At 38.5% G+C, this 22,159-nt stretch overlaps 1 protein-coding gene and 1 long non-coding RNA gene across 8 annotated transcripts; one reads left to right on the top strand and one right to left on the bottom strand.

The window, feature by feature from the left end:
• Positions 1 to 318: 318 nt before the first annotated feature.
• On the bottom strand, positions 319 to 13,245 carry LOC101157427 (bifunctional apoptosis regulator). 7 transcript variants are annotated; one of them, XM_011478055.4, is made up of 10 exons: positions 12,959 to 13,187; positions 12,833 to 12,871; positions 10,836 to 11,136; positions 6,611 to 6,709; positions 6,125 to 6,218; positions 4,881 to 5,053; positions 4,603 to 4,747; positions 3,291 to 3,470; positions 2,906 to 3,102; positions 319 to 2,674 (listed from the first exon to the last, which is right to left on the bottom strand). In XM_011478055.4, exons 3-10 carry the CDS (start codon positions 11,126 to 11,128, stop codon positions 2,482 to 2,484), a joined length of 1,374 nt encoding a protein of 457 aa, XP_011476357.1. In that variant the 5' UTR covers positions 11,129 to 11,136; positions 12,833 to 12,871; positions 12,959 to 13,187; the 3' UTR covers positions 319 to 2,481. The 7 variants fall into 7 exon arrangements, with proteins under 7 accessions (XP_011476357.1, XP_011476346.1, XP_011476363.1 ...); XM_011478044.4 differs by having other exon boundaries at positions 12,833 to 13,245; XM_011478061.4 differs by lacking the exon at positions 12,833 to 12,871 and having other exon boundaries at positions 12,959 to 13,161.
• LOC110015352 (uncharacterized) lies at positions 12,326 to 21,351 on the top strand. Its single transcript, XR_002290542.3, has 5 exons — positions 12,326 to 12,443; positions 13,150 to 13,373; positions 17,515 to 17,629; positions 17,726 to 17,854; positions 21,146 to 21,351. It is a non-coding gene; the product is annotated as an uncharacterized LOC110015352 (long non-coding RNA).
• The last annotated feature ends 808 nt before the right edge of the window (positions 21,352 to 22,159 follow it).

The raw sequence follows: 22,159 nt of genomic DNA, 5'->3' as shown, positions 1-22,159 counted from the left end.
TGTCCCTAAAGTGCTGCGTCTTGGAAAACGTACAGCTCGTTCAACCAAAAGCCCTACTATAAATATAATGTGAGTCCCGTTAAAATTATATATTAAATAAACTAACTTTTTCTAAACAAAAAATAGATCGAAAAGTTTCATATATGCGCGTAATTACATTTGTTTTCACAAATACCATTTTCTGCTTTTTAGTGAAGGTCCCTACAGTCAATGAACGTAGTAGTTAGTTCTATGGCGGTCTCTCAACAGCAGGGGGCGATCTAATCCATTTAAGGCACAGTTGGTGTTCATGTAACAAGAAGAAAGACCAATAAAAGCTCCTTGAAAATAAATGTTTTTATTTAAAAATATATGCATACATTTTAAGTTTCAGTGAATCATTCCATCAGCAAGCAGGCTTTTATACAGAAGTTAAACAATATGCTGTAGCCTGGTTCAGATCTGGTAAAAAAAAAAAAAACAGAGAAAGCTTTTTTGCAGCTAAATAAAAAAGAAATATTCCTCTTCTCCTGCACTGCAGAAAGGGGCCGTTTACCCCAATTCTACTATTTATTTTCATTGTAAAAGTGGATCAGAATTCCAACCCAAATCATAGTAGCTTTCTGATAATAATCCAAATGGTACCAAAAAGATTTTGCCTGTTCTTGACACTGGTATAGTCCGAGTTAACCATCTGTACTCTTAGAGCTCAAATTCAGAACCTGCATGAGACATTTCAAAGCAACTGTTATTTACTTGAAAAACCAACTCAATATAAAGTCAGTTATTTATTGAGTCTACAAAATCAAATACATTTTTTATTCAATGCAATTTTATTGTCAATTTCCCAGGAAGTAAAAAAAATATCCAACAATAAGCGAACAGTGTTTTAAAATGTTCAAATAAAGAAAAAAAAGAACAATATCACAGTGTAAAACTTAAGTGCAAATAAACAGTTAAAAAAAAAAAGAGATCAGCTCTATTCAACAATGATGCTAAAAGCATAAAAAAAATCTTCCTGAACAGTAAAAAATGTGCAATGTTGTATTTATCCACATACAACCAAATAAAAACAAAATTTGCAAACAAAGAAAAAGAAAAACAGAAATTGCACAATACAGATTTGCATCTCTAAAAATAGCAAAAATTTGGTTTTCCTTTCTTTTCAAATGTGTCGGGAAACTGAAGAAATGTAAGTGAGAATAATCTGACCTGAATGGTTCTGATAGCAGGCTGCTGAACGACAAAGCCCAACATTTAAAACTTGGATCTTTCCACCAAACACTTCTGCAAGATCACAACTCAGATGCAAAGAATACATTCGAAAGATATCCAGTCTTGAGTGCAAAAACTCCCCCTTTCAATGCTGTTGTTGTGTCGGTTGGGTTGAAAAAAAAAGTCCAAACCGTTCGGATTTTAAAATGAAGAAAAATGAGCTTCAAGTGAACATCCAAGCACAATATGGGAATCATTTTGGCTTGAAACAAATGTTGTTAATACTAACAGATTCAATCAGTGTTTTCTCTAGAGATTTGCTTTTTTGAGGAATATTTGGTGGAATCTTCTGGTAAACCGCTGCGTTTGAGGGTGGGTTCAGTTACAAAATGCGGAGGTCTTTTGGCAGCAAAACAAAATCTTCAATCCATCAACATGCTTGACAGCTGTTAATAAAGAGCGTTTACTAGTGAGAAAATGTCAACGGTAAATCTTTTTGTGTGGTCTTCTGAGTTTGTTTGACATACTTTTGATGGATTTTAGAGCTGAAGTTGAGATGAACTTGTTGGAGGATCCACTCCTGAGAGCAGAAGTGTTCATCAGCTTCTGTTTTCTGCAAACTGGTGAAAATGGCCTTTTAACTCTTTCCAAACTCACGGACTCTAAAGATAACACGATTTCTTAACTTTGCAGAGACTCAGCATCATTTATAGTGAGGGTCATACTTCTTGCCCACCTCTTTAACCATCATGAAACCAGACCATTATTGAAAAGCTGCCTCTGCATTGAAAACGTACTTTTGGATCGATGAAATAGCAGTAAAGAGAAAATAGGCCGCATGTTGTTCATCTAAGGGGGAATTAATATTTTAAGTGAATCATTTTGAAGAATTGGATTTTTGGATTAACGGTCAAAAAAGCTTTTTTGATTTGTCTCTTGAATCGATATAAAAAAATATCCTTTTCAGTGCTTGAAAATATGTCAGCATAAGACCACGAGGTCTTCATTTCCACTACTATTTAATCACTAATCATGTCAAATATCACCTCCCAGGAAAACAAGTCACTGTAGACTCCCACAGGCTTGTTAGGACGTCACATCTTCTCAGTTTTTACTTTTTTTCCCCGACCTAAGCTTAAGGTCTGTCATGGTCCACAGTGTGGTCAGAGTGCAGCGGAAAGCTGAGGATCAAGAAGAAGTCAGTCTCTGCGGCACAACCCCCCCCCCGTCTGCTCAGAGGTTAAAGTCCCGACTGCTTCATCTGCTGAGCACAAAGCCTGCAGAACGTCACTGCGCCTGTGTTTCCGGATGCATCAGCTGCTGCACCACCAGGTCTATATTGATGATGGGACTGAAGTAGAGAGCCCAGTAGAAGAGACAGTTACATACAAACTGAGGGACGAAAGGCCACATGAGGGCGAAGGCAAATCCCTGAGAGAGCATTTTCCACAAGTGGTTCCACATCTGTTGTGGCAGAGTCCTGCAAAAACAAAAAACAAAACAGAGGAAGCCAGATCAGCCTTGAGCTTAGGTCTAGAGTGCTGGCACCTATAAACATGGCTCACCTGTCCACATCATTTAATAAATGAACAGAAAGCCAGCTGAAATCTATGCTTTTTCTTATACACATCGTAGCTAACCAAAAAAAAAATGTTGGATTGTTCCTAGAGACGTGACCAGTATAATAAGTACCTTAACCTTAAATAAGTACCTTAACCTGGCTGTGGTCCACAGTCTCCACAGAAAGCAGCCCTCCAGTACCGACAGCAGCATGGCGTTAACAATGATGAAGCGGGACGTCCAGTAGTGGATGGCCAGCCAGTCCCATGCAAATTCTGCAATCAGCTGGTATGGAAGCACGCAGTACTTCACTAGGAACTCCACCCACTGCTGCCAGCTGGGCTCCAACTGTCAAACAGAGGGAACGCCAGCAAACATGAAATCCCTCATCATGAATTAACACAAGTAACTGCACAGACTGAGGAGTACTGCCAGCAACAGCAACAGCTTTGTAAACCAAACTGTAGCTGGTTTCTAAACCTTTACATTTCTTCATGTTATGTTAACTGACGTGTGTGATTCACACCAAATATCACCTGGGTTTTGAGAAAACTGCTCTCCACGGGCTCTTCAGTGTGTGTAAACGGCGGGCAGCAGGTGTGCAGGAAAGGAAGGAAGGTCTCCGAATAATCAAATAAATACAAGTAAAAGATTGTGAGACGAGGGGAGCGCTTGAGAGCATACAGCAGGAACAGGGACTTCCCGGCATTCGCCGCCTTTGGAGAGGCAAGAAAGAGACAACAAGGTGTTTTAGAACCGACTAGGGTCATTACATTTTTGACCAAATGAACCAATCACTATTGAATAATTTGACAGAAATATTCTAGTGGTGGTCCGTCAGGGCCTTCAAGGCCTCAAAAATATCATACGTTAATTATATTTTGGCCATGCATACTCATTAAATCATTCCAAATGGTCTGTCCATCTTTTTTATTGTGTTTATGATGGTTATGCTGCTTCCAGACAGACGTAATTTCACATTGGAGCATTTAACCAATCGCATTTCAGCTGTCCTTTGTTGTCAGGCAGGATAAGAGCCTTCACCACGAGTTGTGAAGTTCCTGTGATGCTCATTTCTTTCAACCAATCAGATTTTGGGGTGGTGTCAGCAGCGCCTTTTAGCAGGCTTTGGCAACGTTGCAGTTTTTACACCTTCTGATTGGACAAAAGTTTCAGGAATACAGGGAAAATGTCCCACATGCAGCCTTGCCCCGTTTGACACAGAGCCACGGAGCACTTTTTGATCTGTCTCGGTTCAAAACAGAGCTGACTGTAATGTACATGAATGATTTAGCAGGAAAATCTCCCACTGATCTCCTTGACGTTCTTTATCAGAAAAAAAGTGAGTGAGAGCATGAAGTAGCCGTACAGATTTGTGTGTTTGGTGCTGTCCATCCTCGTGTCCATTGCGTCTGTTGAACAGACATTTTCGTCTCTAAAGCGAATTCAAACCTACGCAGAAACAACTGGACAGACTGGGCTCTCAGCACTGGCCTTGATGGAACAGAAAAAGACTTCTTGATGGAACCGAAGCGCGATAATCTACATGACAGGGTGATGGAACTGAGGGAAATGATAAATATAATAAATAATGTTTCAAATCTATGTGGTTGTTTTCAATGTTTTGAGCAGGCTGTGGTTGCATAATGAGATTTCTTTACAGTTTTTTATTTAGTCTATTTCGAGGCATTAAAATAGTTCATGAGGGGTTGAGTGATTCAGACGTAGCACTACTGAAGGCCCAGGTGTGTAATGCACGGTCCCCACTGAAATATTCCAATTTCAACTTTTATATGCATGCAGACAAAATAAAGTTAAAAGCTTTGTACTATAATGTAAAATACTTGCTTTGTATTCCCAGAGGTTCTGTGGGGGTTTGACCCCCAGCGCCTTAACTCGGTCCAGTTCAGCTAAAACAGCTCTTCTGTGCACTGAGTTTTCTATGTTGTAAGGCTTTTTCATCAACTCTTCATCCCCCAGCATCAGCAGCAGCCTGAAGCATCAAAACAGACATACAGGTTTGAATGCAGGTATAACATCCTGTCATTAAATGACTAAACCTGCTTTAGATCAGACTTTATTCATTAATAACATTTGTGTTTAAATGGTAGTTTCTGCATGTCCACCTTCCATTGACGTTCTCCTGCTGAAAGGCTCCTCTGTAAGGCTCGGTCCATGGACCCAGGTTTTCCAGCCAATACACAACGTCCTCTGATGTCCAGTGAGACACAGGTTTGCTGATCAACAGGTCATGTTGTTCCATCACACCACTGCCCCAGTGAAACACCAGCACCACCACCTGGAGACACACAAAGTACAGTACCTCCATAAACATCCCTTTGGTTTGGTAAAACTGTTATTCGTAATTTTGCTGCTGTTTCTTACTTAAAAAAACCCACTCTGATGAAAATCCTGTTTTTGTGTTTTTAATGACGATGGAGACCATATATTGGGGGGGGGGTTGCTCTGCACCAGCAGTCTCGCTCATAACTTAGAGGTGAATTTCTAAATTTCTAAATTTATTTCATTTAAACTTTTGATAGAAAATATGACAGATGGAACTCATTATTTGTTACCCATATTATTATTATTTTCCCAGCGGCTGGAGAAAAATAACATTTCTAATGAAACATTTGGGAAGGCATCTGCTTTAAAAAAGACAGACTTTGTAAAAATATTTAAAAAGCAGGAGTAGTTCTTGTTTCTTTAAAATGCTTCAGTCTGAGTGTCAAAGAAAAGAGTTTCACTGCTCTGATTGAATTAACCACGTCTCCTCTGTGCACATTATTCACAGAAAAAGGAGGGTTTCCACAGACGGAAAGAGACTTTTGGAGAAAGCTCCCTTTCAAAACATGTGTGCAGACATCCCCATGTGTTTTGTTCCATCACACCATCTTCATTCCGTGTGGTGAAAACTTAGTTTTAAAAATAATCCAAGAAAGCAATTTAAAAAGTAGTTTTAATAACTGAAATTATTTTATCTCCCTGTTAGGTATAGGTAAAAGTAGCTGCTCTGACCTAATTATTATTGTCACATTATACTAGTCAGAATGAATGAAAAAAGCTTTAAATATAAGAAACCTGTGTGAGCTCCAAGGCTATGCTGTAATCTCTTTAAATGTCATGAGAAGCAAAACAACCATTGGTACAAATGAAGCTCCACGTGGCGTGGTACCCTTTGATGGTGCTCTCCTCTGCCACATGGACAAAGTAAACATGTTGTATTGACAGGACCAATGTCTCTGACCCTTTTAGTTGCTACTGTAGTTGTCAGGAGTTGACTGGGAAAGAGTCTAAGAAGGTGGCTTGTTTTGCCTTTCAGTCAGCTGGAATTCCCTGCAGAGACATTCCTGTGCTGCTCTGTACTTACAGCCACACATGTGAGGGCAGTCAGTACTCCAGAAAAGAAGAAGCCTGCTCCCCTGTTGTGGGTCGTCCTGGCTCTGCCCAGGTTGTCTCCATGTCTAAAATGAAGAAGAAGAGAGAGTGAAACATGCACCCTTTGTTGGGATAAGCACATAGCAAAATGAAGTGCTAACCAGGTTTTGCTCAGAGGAAAAAAGCTTGAATCAAGACAGAATTTTACACAAGTTAAGTTTACTGGATTTAGACTAAAGGTTACAGTAACAATAATATAAAAAAACAAAATGTTTGTTCACAGGCAAATGTGTCCTTAAGGTTTGATGAAAAAAAGAAAGGTAATGTGAAAAACAAAAGCAAACGTGAAAAAACAAAATTGTGTTTGTAATGTTTCGTTTTCCTATTTTTATAAATTTCCTCATGAATTGAAAATAGTTTCTTTTAAAGTGATTTCCAAATTCACAATGGAACTAAGTTTTCCTGCAGACCAGAATACCTTTGGAAGGCTAGCAGGCTCCGAGAGATTTTGGGATTTGCCTGGATCTCCATCCTCCTCCTCTGTACAACCTCACTGAAAAGCTTGTCAGTTGCATCCCTTAAAAAAGAATGAATGAATGAAAGTCATAAAGACACTCATTTGCAGTTTTCACATTGGCTGATTTTCTTGTCGGTGTGAAGCTTTAGATTTGATCTTTGTCTCGTCTTGAGGTGTATGAGATGCAGAGGATGTTTGCTTTGTGCTGATTTTGGCATCATTTCTCAAAATCCCCAACCTTTTCAAATAAATATAAATGACAACTACAGATAGTTGTTATGACAACAGCACAGTCATGTTTTTCCGTAAGGACTGAACTTGTTTAACAAAAACAGCCTTACTGTTTTGTCAATTAAAGGTAAAAACTAGAAGCAAAACAGTTTCATTGAATTTGTAGGAAAGTCTTTCAAACCATTGGCAAACATTTGGGGTTTTAAGGCATCTTTCTCTTCTCACCTTCATCCTGACAACATTTGTACTAAATATGACTGTAAAATCCCAACATTTCAGTTGATTGTGACTTATGAGCACACAACATTTGGTGAAACGATCTCAACGCAAAAAATAAAAATGCCGATTTTAAAAATGTGAACTTTTTCATATGATAAATTAAGTAATACTGACTGAACATTTGCTGAAATTAAAGGATCACTGGAATCTGAAAGTTGAACCAAATATTAACCACATCCATGTTTACTCGTGTCTATTTCTTTAAGCAGAGCCCAAAACAACAAACTTTCCTGGGTTAGTAATGAAACTAGAAAATCCACATTGTATTAATACATCAGTACCCAGCTAATTATGAAAAGAATTGGTGACTTACGTCCAATATAATACATACACTGCTGAACAGGTGGAGATGTGGACAGGTGGACCTTTCAGCACATCCCGTCACGGGTCGACACCACAAAATCACAGTGTGAATCAGCTTTCACCGATTCACACGGTGGTTCAGCAGAGGGTTTTTACGCCTGATGCCCTTCCTGACACAGGGAGACCCAGACAGGCAGCCCTGCAAAGGGTCTTGACCCACACTTTAGTTTTGGTTTTAGCTAATTGCATGCCCTGGAGAGCAAACCCAGGTTATCTGCGCGCCGTACACGGGCACCCAGATTGAAATTTCTTTACAGATTGACGTGTGCAAAATAGCGCTCTGAAAGACCGGTTCCAGTTTCAGCGGCCATCCAAGAATAGTTTTTTTTCTCCCTAAGCATTTCAACATTCCCCATCAGAGGGATGAATATTTAACAAAACTTCTGGAGTTTTTATATACAGAGAAAGCAAATTCTGGTTCTGACTTAGAGTGCAGACATCACTGTGGGCAGGTGTGTATAGTTTGGGCAGGTTTTTAATTTTTTTTATCTCTGTATTTTGCGTATTTTCTGCTCTATTGCCGTGTGGGCTGCGAGGTATAGCAGCGCATGGAGCGCAACCTCACAGCTGTTTGCCCAATCGAATTAAAAGTGGGTTGATTTTGTACTTTTAGTTTACTCAGAGTATGTTAATAATGTAACGCTTTAATCATTTTTTTATATATTGTTGAGATTTATTACATGTCCTTACTTTCTATTATATAGGTAAAGTATTTCATGTTTTTCTATCATTTATTTAGTGTTTTATCTGACATAAAGTTGCACAAAAAAGACAGAAGGTGAGAAGATAACTGTGATGTTCGTGATATCAATAATGAAACAAAAGATCTTTTTTTATGAATACAAATTAGTCTTTGGAGGGTTTTTAATGCTGGTGTTGCACAAAATTAGGAAAACACCAAATAGTTTTTGGAATGATCTCAGATGATATTTGATTTAGTTTTTTAACGTTTTATCAATAGGCTACTTAAAAAATTCACAAGAACAAATTTTTTAAAATCATCCCATTCTTTAATACGTTTCACAAGGACGTGTGTTTATATTATACTTCACTTAAATTCATTAAAAGAGAAAAAAAAATGCAAAAAACTTTCCACTTTGAAAATGTCTTCATTTCCTTTGGGCTTTTCAAAGCGGATCAGCTTCCTCCATGGAATGCGAAAACAAATTACTAAAGTGTTTGTGAGGAAAACCTTCACAGAGTGGAGAAAACAACCTTTTTTTGGATTGTTCTAAATGTTTGAGAAAAAGGGGGTGATCAAACGTGAGCTCAAGTCTGATTCCCTCTGGCTGTTTATTATGTTGAATGTTTTGCCCTGACTCACTGCAAAAATGCCAGATGTAATATCACTAAGAAATGTCTCATTTAAAACGATAAGTAATAAAAAGTGGATGATTAATTACTGCTAATTACAGCTAATAATGAAAGATTCACATTTTGGGTGGGTTTTTTGTGGGAACTGGTGGTTTTTAAATCACCAAATTGCTTAACTTGCTTTTGAGCCAGCTCCTTTGTCTTTTCCATGCAGATTACTTTCTTTATTTACATCAGTACATGAGTCCACAAATGTCACACAACACAAAATGTTTTTTTATGGGTAATATTGAGGAAGAGAAACAAGCCTAAAATGTGTTGCTGGGTGGCAATGCTTTTGTTTTTCAAAATCATTTCCTCATACTTAAAGGCTGAGGAAGACTTTTTTGAGACATATTGACCCCTCAGAAAACTTCTCAAATGTAAATGAAGAGTTAAAATAAATAACTCATGTTTTGTTTGATTTAACAATAATGTAACTTCAAAGATTGTTTGGAATCAGGAAAACACAATTTTGCTGTACAGACGCAGTTATCTTTGTCCTTATTTCTACAACTTCAAAGAGTAAATTCTTAACATTTTGTCCATTCAGCCAAACGTTGAGAACAATCTTATCTTGACAGTATTATCAGAAAACATTCAGTTCCAGTGACCTGGGAGTAGAGCTGTACATTATGAGGAAACTTACGATTTGCGATATTAATCATCATTATTGTGATGACGATTTAACTTGCAATACATGAACAAATAGCAAAACAACATCATTTCCATTTTACTGCAACAATGTTATTTAAATGAGAGTCATCATAACTTAAATTAAACTCCAAATGACCCTCGTCTACATAAGACGCGAGCAGCAAACAAAAGGGCTCCATCTCATTGGTCAACAACATAAAGGGCTCCACCTTATTGGCCAAATGCATAAAGGGATTTATTTGATTCGTTAAATACTTCAAGCTGCCATAAGATTGTTTTGGCACATTTATCGCAATTTTTACAATATGCTTATTTTGAGCTGTGACAGTGTGGGATTTTTGATCACCGCGGTGATGAACCAGCAGGGGGTGCGGTGTCGCGGTTAACAGTTCATTAGTTAGAACTGTTATTTGTTAATAAAGAATTCTCTTTCTCTTTCGGCTTTTCCCATCAGGTGTAGCCACAGCGAAACAACCTCTCCTTCGAGGATTAGTCGCAAGGTTAACTTGGCAATGTTTTACGCCGGATGCCCTTCCTGACACAACCCTCTCAATTTATCCAGGCTTGGGACCGGTACAGAAGCAGAGAAGGGAATAGGGAGCAGCCCGGAGTCGAACCCTGGTTTCACGGACAGAAGGCGCGGCAAACCAGCACGAGCTAAACTGGCTCCCTGACATTTGTTAATAAAGAATACTGTGTTGTAATTAGCACCTGTAATCATTTGCAACGCTGGGGGGGGGGTTAACCACGACTCCTGCTGCTTCATCAGCGCGGTGATAAAATATCCCACACCGTCACAGCTCTAGTTTATATCTTGTGGGACACATTTGCATAGAGTCAAAGTCATGGCACCCATATATACCGTGGAGAGGGCGGGGTTTATTAATTGAATTAGAACCTTAGACCCCAGATATGAACTTTATTGTTAAACCTTTAAAAAAAAGGTGCTAATCTCAAGGTGAATGTTTCTCTCCATTTAGTCTAGACTACAAATTGTGACTTAAAACACAGCTGGGACTTTGATTCCAAGAGTGTGTTCATTTATTTATTATTCATCCCAGAAATGGGGGTTACATTTTTCTTGTGTTTGATTAAATAAAAGCAAAATCTGCTTTAAGTTTTCTGCCATTTGTACTTATTGCTTTCCTTAAGTGGGGGGGGGGGGGGGGGGGGTCAGGAAAAAAGCGGAAATCGAATAAAAAAATTTAAATCTGAGATTTTATTTTCAGGCCATATCGCCCAGCCCTACTGCCAATTTTACTCTGACGTCCCTGTCAAAAACAGTCACTTTGCAAAAGCATACCTCATCAGTATGTTGATTTTGGGAAACCCTTCCCACTTCTCCCGGCACTCCGGGCATTCGTTCTTGTGTGAGGACTCCCACCACAGAGCCAGACAATGGCGGCAGAAGTTGTGTCCACAGGTCAGCGTGGTGGGGTTGACCAGGATGTCATAGCAACAATGGCAGGAGAATTCATTTTCGGATATGTTGCTCATCGCGGGCTCGGGCCGAGGAGACACAGCTACATAGTGGGACTCATCCAATAATTCCGTTTCTCCATCGCCTGCTGAGTCCCCCTCCATTTGTTGCAGCATACCGAAGTCTGAAGACATAAGAACAAAGGGTTGTTGTGACATTACAATAGCTAACTATCTAAAAAAATATCCATATGTTATTTAAATAAAACTTTATTTATTTAAAAAAAGCACTTCTCATGCCTTGCGCAACATTTAAAGACATACACAATATTAAAATAAAAACCAAACCCACCCTTCCCACTCCCCTCCATTAACACACACGATCTATGACCCCACACACAATGAACACTTATAAAAGTTACTTCTAAAAGAAACTTAAATAATACAATATTTAATATAATGAGTATAAAAATATAAAAGTCGGAAAAACTGGTTTAACACCTTTTTTGGGGTGAAACAAGTCAATAATGTCACACGATCAGCCTTTCAAAGTAAAGGCAGGTTAACACATCGTGAATCCAACTTTTCAATAAGTTAATTCACTAGTTTTCACATCACCAATGATGATCTATGTGATTAAGAAAAGTTGAACAAATCAACTTTCCTTCCAAGTAATTTATTGTACATTTTCTGATACCCCAAAAAAAAGCTTTTCTGAGTCTTTTTTTAATGTCAGAAATATTATTAATTTTTTTATATAAGTTTCACCTAATAGATAAGTTTCATGAGATAAAATTGGTTTTGGATTAGAAATTCGAATAATTAATCCAAAGTTTAACTGATTGGGCCAGACTGCAAACGGAATAGTTACTAATGAAAGAAAAACTGAAATCATTGAGTAATTTAGCATCAATATCCTGATATACTCACGTAAAATAGACAAAATATAAAACACTAGGATTAATTGGTTTAAAATCATTTGGTCTCTCAAACAACAAAAATACATTACTTTAATTTGTCTAGAACAAATGATGCAACATAAATCGAAACCACACAGACAGTGCAGTTTCAACGTGTCACTAGATTGTGATAAACTCTTAGCCTGTGACAAAAAAAGGGCGTGTGCAGATTTGAAACTTTAATCTTTCTATTGTAAGTTTTATGTTTTAAACAATATAGTTCAACCAAGGGAATGGTAAACTGAACTGTAGTCTGTGGTCATCAGTGTCGTGAACCTAAAGTCAGACAGTAAATTCACACATCCTCTCATAAACGTTATTAGCTACACAAAATTAAAAAGAAGTCTCTCTGAACTTAATATTATACTCACAAATCGAAAGCAGCTCGGCTATCGTGTAGTTTGAAGACGTTAACCTACCAATTAGTTAGCTAGCAAATTAGCACAAACTTAAGGTGGATTTTATGCGCCCGTGTTAGCTTTCGAGCTAATGTGCCAGTTGTCTTTAAGCTAGCGAACAGTTACCGAAAACCGGTAGGTAATTTAAATTACGATTCGCAAATGTCAGTAAATAAGCCAGCCCTACCGTTCGTCGCCTGAGGTTTAGCCTTTGACTGGTGGCCTGCTGGAGATGGGCTTAATTATCCAGCTAATCATTCTGTTAGCTCGTGCCGTCATTTAACTCGAATTAAAGCAGAATCTCACAGATGCGTTTCAGCTTCGGTCGGCATGGAGTGAAGGGATATTTATTTTATGCCAACCCACAAATATAAACTACTTAATTCCTGTACTACTTAGAAAGTTTTGTTTGCAATGTGGTGGCATAAATAAATATTTCTTCATACCACGATGGTGTGGAAAAAAAATAACTTCTAACGCCCCCCTCCGACCCAAATCATCCACAGTGATGTGGAGGCAGTTACCGTGGTCCGTGTAGGATGTCCTCCCCTGGGTAACAACTTCTGTCAGAGGAGGTTCGAGGTTTGAAAACGACATACATAGATAGATCAAAGTTCAGCGATGATCATGCAGTCAGAGAAACATCCAACCTGAGGTAAACTGTCGAGCCGAGGTACGTGTACCGGTCCAACACTACTAATAACTTTCAGACAGGAGAGTCCCTCCCGGGTTTTTCGGTTCACCCGTGGTCCATCACTTTTTCTTTCGGTTTTTGGAGGAGTGGCGGCTGGACAGCTGATTTGACCGATCTTTACACGTTTGTGTGTTTGGATGCTTGCAGCGCTCCTTCGCAGAGGAATGCTGAAGCCAGGAGGCAGTAATGCCGCCTCCGAGAAGAAAACAGACAAGCAGGTCGAGCTGAAGAGGCGAAGAAGAAGACTTTGAATTGGTGGCAGCGCTGCTAGCAACACAACTCAACGAGCAAGACAGATGCAGCCATGTGGACATCACTAACATCTGGGCTTTCACTCATCCAACCTGGCAACCCCTCGCTTTATGGTTGAGGTAAAGTAGATGACTGACTGCTGTTGTCTATTTTTATTTTGGACTTAGCAAGGCTAACCTGCAGAAATTCTTTTATAAGCACTTGAGCTTGTTTTTTGGAGATTATTCCATAAAAATGTTCACATTTATTTCAGAATGTTGCCACTCAGCTTAATGTCATCCGTCATTTATTTATTATTCAAGCGCCACAGGAGGAAACCTGCAATGCAGAGTCATAAGGCCTGTTTATTATGTTTATATAGATTCAAAGATTTTTAAAGATTGTTATTGTCATTGTATCCCCACAACGAAATATTACTGGCACTCTCCAATAAAAGTAATAAATAAAAAATCAGACAATACAGTAAATAATCAAATCACTTTTTTTTTTTAAATCATTTAAGTGCGATGTTATTATGTATTGATATTGATATATATATATTGATATATGTATTGATATTCACACACACACATTTATATACGTATATGTATAAATATATATATATATATATATATATATATATATATATATATATCCTCCTGAGACCCGGCCCATTCACTTATGTCCTCTATAATGGACATTTTGTTTACCTGTATATTTCTAAGGAATTAAGAGATACCTTTCCAAATCCTATTCTTCTCTGTAGAGGACATCCTGGGCTTTCCATTGATGTGTCATGTGATGAGTTTGCATGCTGGTAACTTTAAGTTTTACCTCTACAAAGATGGCTTCCATGCCATTTACCAAATTTTATGGAAAGGTGAAAGGCAAGTCAAATATTATGTATCTATTCCTTTTTTACCATGATGATTATATATATTCTTGGTCATAAACATGTTAGGAACAATATTTTTAGATCTGAAAAAAGTTTCATGTTTTCAGTTTTAAAACAGAAGGCATTTAATGAATGTCCACTGTAGAGGACACCGGGACCATTTTAATGTATTTAATGACTGCACATAATGTATGGAGAAAAAAGTGAAGCAGAGAGGATTCTATACCAGATAGTTGAGAGAGATTCAGATTTGGAGCTTTCAGATGATAAAAAGGATGAGATTCAGGAAGAAATAACTGTTATTTTTTTAAATAACTTGATTTTTTTGTGTTTTTTAAACGTCCATCATAAGAGGTTTACACCTGTGCTACCAGGGCGCCCTGCCTATCAAGATGACGCCAAAGTTTGTGAATACCGGAGTTCAATCTCTTACTTTTCACAGTACATTGATAACATTTTTGAGTATCTGTTTTTGATCTAGTTTTGTTCCAACTACCGGGGAATCACACTCCTCAGCCTCTCTAGGAAAGTCTATAGGCCACAGTAATGGAGAAGACAGTCGGTCCGATGGTCGAACCTCAGATCCAGGAACAACAGTTAGGTTTCCGTCCTGGTCGTGGAACAGTATAACAGCTCTACACCCTCTCTAGGGTGCTGGAGGGAATGCGGGAGTTCGCTTATTCACTCCAGATGTGTTATGGGGTGAGGTGCTATGGGAGTATGGGGTCCGGGGAGCCTTGCTGAGGGCTGCTCGGTCTCTGCATGACCGGAGCAGGAGCTTGGTTCGCATAGCCGGCAGTCAAACCTGTTCCCGGTGCACGTTGGAGTCCAGCAGGTCTGCCCTTCATCACTGGTTCTGTTCATAGTTTTTATGAACAGAATTTCTAGGGCACAGGCAGGGGCCGGAGAAGGTCTGGTTTGGGGACCACAGTTTCATCTCTGCTCTTTACCAGATGATGTTGTCCTGTTGGCTTCATTAAGCCGGGACCTCCAGCGTGCATTGGATTGGTTTGTGGTAGAGTGTGAAGTGGCCGGGATGAGGGTCAGCACTGCTAAATCTGAGGCCATGGTTCTCAACCAAAGAAAGGTAGTTTGCCATCTCTCAGTGGGTAGAGTGTCCCTGCCCCAGGTGGAGAAGTTTAAATATCTTGGAGTCTTGTCCATGAGTATGGGAAGACAGGAGCATGAGATTGACAGGCGGATCGGAGGAGCGTCCGTAGTTATGCGGTTGCTGTTCCGGTCCGTTGTTGTGAGAGAGCTGAGCCGAAAAACAAAGCTCTCAATTTACCAGTCGATCTTCCTCTGAGGTAGATGGTCCAACAAGTAACAAAAGAGTGATGCAGAATTTTATTGTTTTAGAACAAAATTTAATGTTTTTTGGGTAAATATCACTCTAAAGATTTAATCTGCTCCTTTTTTCTGATTTTTCAAATTGACTTCTATTTTCACAGAAATATCGTCCTGTTGTCCTCAACAGTGGACGTGTTGGGAAATTAAAATAAAAAACATTTTTAAAAAAATTAAAATTGTAAGGTGTTTATTTAGGCCCAAATGGATAGGAAATCACAAAAAAACAGAAATTGTAAAACACTTTTTTTCCTCGGTTCTCAGGAGGATATATGTATACATATATGTGTATGTATGTATAAAGGGGACTGTTATGTGTTGTTATACAAGTATGCTTAAGTCCACTTGCAGATTTTTCTAAATAAAATGTTTGTATGAAAATATTTGTGTTTATTTTATTTATTTATTTTTGCCGATTGTCTTTTTCCATGTTTTTTTTTTATTTATAGTTTGTGTGTACTGCTTGTTTGTTTTATTATTACTATTCCTGCTCTTCTATGCTGAAAACTTTCCCTGCTGTGAGACAAATATAGACATTATTTGAAACACGTGTCAAATCTAGATCAGTTTAAGACCTACCCCATTCATCTTTTGAGCTACTTCAAAAGCATTCCCAGTGGTCTTTTAATTAGGTCGTGTTTAACCAAAATTTAAATTAAAAAACATGTCGTTTTCTAGGACAGTTTTTGCAGACGGCAGTGGTATATTTGCAATTATATTCTGAGTTGCTACCATTGCCTCAAAGTCCCCCCCCCCCCCCCATTGCTGAGACCTCTCTGTTTACATGCTCTCCTGCTAGCTTATTGCCCCTCACACCCCCAATTTAACATTACCAGTGCAACAAAAATGGCAAGCAAAATTGGAGCTATCCAACCCACATGGATGTAGATGTCTACATGCAGATGCATCAGAATGGAATGGAGTACGGAGGTTGTTGCCTGCCAACTGTAGTACCTACATAACGTTGAAGGACTTTTTTAAATGTCAATTTTTCTTCTGCCCTTGATTCTCAACAATTTGAATAAAGAAATACTCGGAAATGCAATCTAAAGCTTGATTTTCTTTATTTATGTGCTCCGTCATGAGAAAAAGGCCACAAAAACATGGTAAAAACAGTTTTAATCAGAGTGGGTCTTCAAGGGGAAACTTTACCCTAGTTGTTGGAAAATTCAAAGCAGTGATTAAAATCCTGATTCCCATAGTTTGTAGTCTGACTCAAATCACTAATCTTTGAAATGCTAGACCAGGGCTGGCCAACCCTGGTCCTCAAGAGCCACAATCCTGCCCAGTTTCCAGCTCTTCTTGATTGTCATTCTAGTGATTGACTGGCTCAAGTGATTCCACATCCTGATTGACTGAACACACCTGGTTTAGGTGGTCAGCATCAAGCAGTCCAAAGAAAGCTGGAAATTAGGCTGGGTTGAGGCTCATGTGGATCAGGGTTGGCCGCCCCTGTGCTAGACAATAATTAACTTTTTTTTTTAATTTTCATTTCTATCGCTTTCACATCCATCCTTTGAACATTTAATGCAAGTATCTGTCTTCACATCCATTAATGAAATGTCATGTTACTGCAGTGATTTTCTGCGCTTTGACATGGGCATACTATCTACTACAGGTTTTCTCTGTTGTTCATTTAATGAGAGTAATTGTTAAGCTTCACACACTGCATTAACATTAAAAGTAAAAACAAATCCTATCAATATAAATGGCAGGCCACTAAACAAAAGAAATTAAAATACACAGACAATGACCAAAAATTGTAACAATGCATAAAAAGAAAACTTTTTTAAAAATTGTCATCTGAAACTCAAAATCCTTTATGTACATAAAGCCTTCATCTAAATGCACTTCTGAGTTTGTCTTCATAAGTTAGGGATTTGGTTGATGCCAAGTCAGAGATAAGTCAGATTTATTTGGTTTCTTTAGGGTTTGGTTCTTCTTATTTAAACTTGAATAATGAAATCACCCTGCATACTTAAAGAAAAAAACGTTTTGCTGTTCTTATGTTTGGACTGATCCTCCATCTGTGTTCATAGGATCATGGACTCTTTAGTCCAGATGAAAACAAAAGAACTGGGCTTTACCACCGAGGTCAGACACCTGAGATCCAATAAATCAAAAAAGAAGACACTTTAATAAAGAATCAGTATAGTGAGTATAAAATGGCCCTCTTACTATTAGTTTGTTCTTATGTCTGGTGTTTTTATGACTTTCATATTTTGCTTGGCTCTTATTTTTTACACACAGAGTTTCAGTCCTGGAGGTTAAAAGGATGAAACTACTTCAAACGCTTGCGTCCTTCCCTTCAAGGCATGCTAGAAAAAGAGCTCAGCAGTAGGTGAAGAATGGATAAAGAGTAAATCCTGTGGAGAAAAGGTTAGAGTTGAATGCCTGTAGGCAGAGCTCCACTCTCAGGTTGTTTGCTGCAAAGACACGTCCTTGTGATCTCTAGCTTTCCTGTGTGCATTGAACGGAGCTGGGAAAATCAAACCAATTCATAGGAAACAGAGAAAATACCCCCCACAGCCTGGTTTGTGACACCACCTCAGGCTATCAAGGGAACATGCAATCCCATCTGGGAACACATGAAGAGGAGAAGTGCAATGCCCAAGAGCAAAGCAAACACAGAAGAACACCAGATGGAAGTGACACTTTCCAGATAAATACATTAAACTGCCGTTTTTACAAGATTTGCACAGTTAACATATATGTCATTGATTATTATATCCTGTTTTTAATTTGTTATTTGTGTTCAAAAAGTTAACAGATTTTTTTTTACTGTTTATTTTATTGTATTATTCTCACATTAGATCTTATATAGTGTTAAATTCAAAATATCACAATTTAGCTCTTATAATATTTGCTATTTGTGGAAACAGCAGGGTTAAATAATAAATACCATTCAAACATTATAAAAGTAAAGACAACATCTCATAAAATCCCATTTATTTTGAAAACAAGGTCTGTGCTACTTTTCTTTGCATTGTTCAGCTAGCTCTTATTATACCTGCTATTTAGACGCATTTAGGCCAATATTTCTGTCTTCGGGAAAAGCGTCAAAGAAGTAGTGATGGCAGAAGACATTTGAGCAATACAGATGTTAATGGTAACTTTCTTAGAACCATGTCTCTAAAATTAAACAATAAAACACAAATCTGTAAATGTAACTTCTGCAAAAATTCAAAGCTTGGGAAAAACCATCAGCAGAAAAACATTGAACAGATATCGGCCATTGTTTATTGGATTCTGATGGTCAATAAGCTTATTGACCAAACAATGTAAGGTTGTAAAAATGGAGATTTGGCCAAACCAAGTAAATCCCTACCTACCAACGACAAGGACATAGATGTGTTCATAAATACCAACATCTTAGCTAAATAAAAGTGAAATAACTGCTTCGAACCCCCTCCTTCCAGATGGTCATGAATGAGAACTAAATAAATAAACTTTGAATAGTACTAGTAGTACTATTAGTACTAGTAGGAGTAATAGTTTCTTTTTGGTGTACAATTGGACTTTTTAACACAAGAGTCGAAGTTTTGCTCTTTTAACGATCTGCAACATTTGGTAATTCTGTTTGATTGTTCGCTTTCCTTTTGGATTGCAACAGCAAATTGCACAGGTGGTTTGGCAGAATTATCTATGTCAAATGCCCTTCCTGAAACAACTTAGTATTTTATCCGGGCTGCGAACCAGAAAAGGGGGACCCAGACTCGGGCCTCCTTGTGACTACAGATAGGCAGTAGTACGAAGGATTTTGCCCGAAGACCTACACTGGATGAAATTTATCGGGCCCCCTAAGAATTGAACCCTGATTTCCCATGTTCCAACTGAGCTATCCAGGTAATCCAGCAACCACATTAGCCAAATCCAGGAGGTGTGCCTTCTTCAAATGTCAGTAAATTTGGGAATCATTTATGAAATGAATGCTCTGAATGTTGCTTGTTTGTCAGCTATTCTTGTTCTTTTCACCTTAAAGAATCAAGGTGGAGCCAAAGACGGAGAAATGTATACGCCAAAGCAAAACTAGATGGATCGAACTCAAATAAGAGAGGAGAAAGAAAGTGATTTCATTTCTGCTCAGTGATTCCTTAGTAATACGAGAAAATCAATCGGAAACTTTGGTTTATTTGTTTAGCATAAATCAACTCTTTTGCCCTCAGCCAAATGTATTGATTCAGCTTATGCAGCGAGCTAAACACAAAGGGCTTCACAAAACTCCACAGACTTGCTTTTCTTTGGCCACTTTTTAATTTTTGTAAAAAGATCATCGTTTCTCACAGGGTTCTGAATACATCAAAAAAACTTTACTTTTCATGCATGTGCACCACTCCCCAACACGCAGCACGTGCCTCTCTTTCCCAAACCAAGCTTCCCACTTTACGTACCGCATGTGGCCACTAGATGGCAGCGTAAGACATAAACCTTTGACTTTACAATGAACTTTTAAATCTTACTGTCCCAAATAAGATAAAATAACAATTAAACCCATTTAACAAACATATAACAAAACATAAAACAGTGAGGGAGACAGAACATCAACCAATTACAAATATTATATGCTATTTTTGCTTCAAGGGCCTTAACCTTAAAATAATCTTCGTCTTTTCTCATCTTCCAAAGTTTAGTTGTATATATCAGGGGGAGCGATCGCAGTTTGAGGCACAGCTGTGGAAGGAGGGGTCATTTTAATGTTGCTTTTGGGGAGGGGGGCTGACATGGCTGAGCATTTCTGCTGGGTTCAATTTGTCCACCATTTTGTCTGCTGTCTTAGTCATTTCGGCTTTAACCTGTATTGAAATCTGATAACAACTGGGATTCTTGTTGTAACACTTAGAGCAATCATTGGAACGTACACCAACTGAACATTCAAATTGCTCTGTAAGCTGAGGTTTTTAAGTGACAATCATTTCTGTTTTTCATTCTTTTTCTTATGCAGCAAAATGATTACAGACAAAGAACAGGTACTAAACTTTCTTTTAAAGGTGTAGAGCAAAACACAGAAGTTACAACTGGTAAGGAATTTTGTATAAATATAATTTATACACTCTATTTTGTATTTCAGTACTGTCAAAAATATTTGCACAAAAACCTATACATTCATTGCACATTAGTTTTAGATAAATTCAGTCAAAACAATTGCTATTTTAAATGACTCAACATTTTTACAACAACATCCGATGTTTGTAAAATCAGTGTCTCCCATTATAATTATTTAAAAAAAGGTTGACTAAAAGGGATTTTGTCAGTAATTAGATTAACTTTGCACGCCCCAAAATTAATCTTATAAATGTTCAAATTTGCATTTTGCATTCAGACTAAAAATACAGGCAAAGAGAACTGTGACTTTTTTTCCTGTGACTCAGACCCTAGACTAGCCACCTTTCATTCAGTTTGTTGCAAGTTCAATTCCCAGCCTTCACATTCAAAAGCCTCTTTCAAACGGCCCTTTTTAGCATGGGCTAGTTTTGTTTGAAGAAAAGAAAACTGTTGCTGATTGGCTTTCCATTATTCTTCTGTCTCTGTATCATCTCTGTATGAACTAAAAACTCTAACTTTTATCTTTAAGTGTGGGATTATTACAGAAATCAACATCTAATCAACATCCCAAGAAATCCACATCCAAAAATTTCTAAACTTAAAGTTAATATTCTTTTCCCCATACAGGTAGGAAGCGTCCTGGAAGAAAGACAGTTCCCGTGCCTTTAGAAATCCCACCTGAGCTGTTAAAACATCCCAAGGAGAAGATTGAGTACCACTGTTCAGTTTGTGGAAAAGAATTCCCTCATGCTTATAAACTAGAGCGGCACCAGCTGATCCATACAGGAGAAAAACCATACTGCTGCTGCATCTGTGGTCGGGGTTTTAACCAGAAAGGAAATCTCAAAACTCACTATAAAGTCCACCTTGGTGAGAGCTGAGAAATGTATCAAAAAAGTTACAAAACTGCATTAAAAGGAAGCAAAAGATTCACTGTCTTTTTATTTGTTTAGGGGGAAAAAGTTCTGTGGATGTAGTCGATGAGGTGAATCCTGCCACAGAACTATCTGAATACTTGAAGTCTTTGCCAGGAGAGTCCAGGATCCGATCGTCGTTCCGTTTCCTGGAGTGCAGAAAGGACTGCGAGAGCCAGTCAGCATTGCAAACACACCACGTTACCACACACAGCGACACAGTTGTTGACTCAGATCCCGACATGGACAGTTCTTTACAGTATCTCTTCTGCCGTCGTTGTGGCGTTCAGTTCCAGGAGAAGGAAAAATTGGAAGAACACATGAAAACCCACTTCAAAGAGAGGCCCTATTCCTGCCCTGACTGCGGCAAAAGGTTCATCAATGAGAGCTACATACAAATCCACCAGCGCATCCACACAGGCCAGAAGCCTTTCCTGTGCTCCCAGTGTGGCAGAGGTTTCCACACGGCGTCCTCTCTCAAACTGCATGAGATGCGGCATTCTGGCGAAAGGCTGTTCGCGTGTTCCCTCTGCAGGAAGACATTTAGGATTCACTCTTACCTCACAGCGCATTATCAAACCCACATTAAAGACAGACCTTTTACCTGTAGTGTCTGTGGAAAAGGCTACTCCAGAGCAGAGGAACTAAAGGTCCACCACAGGCTTCACACCGGCGGGGGACCCTATCAGTGCGGGGAATGCGGAAAGAGCTTCATGTACCGACAGGG

This window comes from Oryzias latipes, chromosome 1 (assembly GCF_053564925.1).
Source record: "Oryzias latipes strain Hd-rR chromosome 1, Olatipes_Hd-rR_3.1".
Taxonomy (NCBI): Eukaryota; Metazoa; Chordata; class Actinopteri; order Beloniformes; family Adrianichthyidae; genus Oryzias; species Oryzias latipes.
Note: the sequence above shows the minus strand (reverse complement) of the source record. Positions and strands in the feature narration are given on the sequence as shown.

Excerpts from the sequence above, each read along its gene's own strand:
- LOC101157427 (XM_078950467.1), bottom strand. The coding sequence starts at position 12,905 with ATGTCGTTTTCAAACCTCGAACCTCCTCTGACAGAAGTTGTTACCCAG. Across the intron at positions 6,710-10,835 it reads AAAATCAACATACTGATGAG|GGATGCAACTGACAAGCTTT; the intron begins GTATGCTTTTGC and ends TTCTTTTTTAAG. Across the intron at positions 2,675-2,905 it reads TGGACCACAGCCAGGTTAAG|GACTCTGCCACAACAGATGT; the intron begins GTACTTATTTAA and ends TTGTTTTTGCAG.